The 2,294-nt window shown below is 47.6% G+C and overlaps 1 protein-coding gene across 1 annotated transcript; it reads left to right on the plus strand.

The window, feature by feature from the left end:
• The first annotated feature begins 1,521 nt into the window (after positions 1-1,521).
• On the plus strand, positions 1,522-2,007 carry LOC122546064 (zinc finger protein 239-like). Its single transcript, XM_043684897.1, has one exon. It carries the CDS (start codon positions 1,522-1,524, stop codon positions 2,005-2,007), a length of 486 nt encoding a protein of 161 aa, XP_043540832.1.
• Positions 2,008-2,294: the final 287 nt, after the last annotated feature.

The raw sequence follows: 2,294 nt of genomic DNA on the forward strand, positions 1-2,294 counted from the left end.
AGGCAAGGTGGGGGATTCCAAAATTAGAGGGCATAGGTTTAAGTTTAATGGCAAATGGAGTTTAATATAGATAAGTGTGAGGTCTTACATTTTGTATAGTCAAATTAAGGTAGGAATTTCATGGTGAATGGTAGGAATTTAAGGAGTGTAGTGGAACAGAGGGATCTTGGAGTACATGTTCACAGTTCTCTGAAAGTGGAGTCACAGTGAGAAATTTTTGGCACACTGGCCTTCATCAGTCATGGCATTCAGTATAAAATACCGAATTAGAGTCGAGATAAGCACCAAATAATAACACATACCAACAAGCACCAAATCTGTTTCATATGTAGTATTTCAAACCAAGAGATGTAGGGGTGCAGGTTCATAGCTCCTAGAAAGTGGACTCATGGGTAGACAGGGCAGTGAAGAAGACTTTCGGCATGCTTGCTTTCATCAGTCAGAGCACTGAGTACAGGAGTTGGGATGAATTTGTTGCAGCTGTCACAGATTCCACACAACAACACAAGACGTGACTCTGCCCTTCCCCTGACTTGCATATCAGGGGGACGACACCCCTTTAATTGTGATGATCAGGAAACATGCCATCCTTCAAAAAAAGGGATGTGTTCACAAATATTTGGACAGAGGAAGGAAGTTGCAGTCTGGGTGAAGATCAATCTTCATTCAGAGAGAGAGATTAGATTAGATTAGATTACGTACAGTGTGGAAACAGGCCCTTCGGCCCAACAAGTCCACATCGCCCCGCCGAAGCGCAATCCACCCATATCCCTACATTTACCCCTTACCTAACACTACGGGCAATTTAGCATGCCCAATTCACCTAACCTGCACATCTTTGGACTGAGCAGCAGCAGCTTCAGAAGTTCATGGCCCAATTTCTGAATAGACCTTGTCTCATTTGCAGTTGTTCCTGGGCTTGTCATATCGTACTGCAGCATATTGTAGATCTTCAGTAAGAGTGTCAATACTGCACTACAGAGGTCCATTCAGCAACTTGAGTCCATGTGAACTCTTCGTGGAGGTATGCAGTCTGCCCCATAACCCTGTTGGTTTACAGTTACATATAGATCGACACGAAGATCTTTGGGATTGAAAGGAAAGAATGTTCCACAGTAACTAGAATTACGTTCAGATTTTCTATCATGGACTGACTATGATGACCTTTGCAATCACTTCACAGGAATATTACAAGAGAAGATTTTGGCGGCAGAAATGTCAGACCAAACATCACATCAAAGTCTGATAGTCATTTGATTCACGAGGACGTGGATATTGATGGCCTTGAAAACAAAGGGGAGAAGGTCTGTCAGCTTAGTTAGGTTTTAAACGTCAGTGTGACTGGAAACACAAAGTCTCATGTACCCACACACCCGAGTAGTGACTGGAACAAGCTTTACAGACTGAATGAGAGTGTTCCAATTATCAGAGGGTTCACCATTAACACCACACACATGCTATAAGCGTAAGCGAGTTTTCAACTGATTGTTATGGTCTGAGACAGACGAGGGCACCTGCACCATGGAGAAACCGTGGAAATGTGGGGAGTGTGGGAATGGTTTCCCTTCGCCATCTGCGCTGGAGATTCATCGGCGTTTGCACACCGGGCAGCGGCTGTTCACCTGCACTCAGTTACACCACCTCCTGGCCCACCAGTGGGTCCACACCAGCAAGAACCCGTTCATCTGCCCCGTGTGTGGGCAGGGCTTCACTCAGTCACACCACCTGCTGCCGCACCAGCGGATGCACACCGGGGAGAAACCGTTTTCCTGCTCCGTGTGCAGGAAGGGCTACACCCAGTCGTATCTCCTGATGCACAGCTTCCACGTCCACACTGGGGAGAAGCCGTTCACCTGTCCCATGTGGAGCAATGACTTCTGTGATTCCTCCACCCTGTGCAAACACCAGCACATCCACACCAAGGAGCGGCCGTTCACCTGTCCAGTGTGTGGGAAGGGCTTCACCCAGTCGTGCAACTTGTGGAGTCACCAGCAACTTCACAAGTGAGATGGCGCAGGTATTCAGGTTGGACTCTGCTGTTACCGCTGCTGAGAGTCACATCTTGAACCCTGTTTAGTGGGTGAAGTGGGAGGGGTAAGGAGTTCCTTGATGCTGACTGGCCGCTCTCTCACCCACTTTACTTCCAGTGGGGGCTGATACTCTCTGAGCCTGGGATTGCACCTTCCCTACGGAAACAGTCCACAGAAGCGGCTGAAGTGCAGGTAGATCTGAAATAGATACATTTGTCTCTGTCCCATTGAGTCTCCAGCACAGTCGATCCAATTGGCCTCTGT

The sequence above is a fragment of the Chiloscyllium plagiosum genome, unplaced genomic scaffold, assembly GCF_004010195.1.
Source record: "Chiloscyllium plagiosum isolate BGI_BamShark_2017 unplaced genomic scaffold, ASM401019v2 scaf_89095, whole genome shotgun sequence".
NCBI lineage: Eukaryota > Metazoa > Chordata > Chondrichthyes > Orectolobiformes > Hemiscylliidae > Chiloscyllium > Chiloscyllium plagiosum.

Excerpts from the sequence above, each read along its gene's own strand:
- LOC122546064 (XM_043684897.1), top strand. The coding sequence starts at position 1,522 with ATGGAGAAACCGTGGAAATGTGGGGAGTGTGGGAATGGTTTCCCTTCG.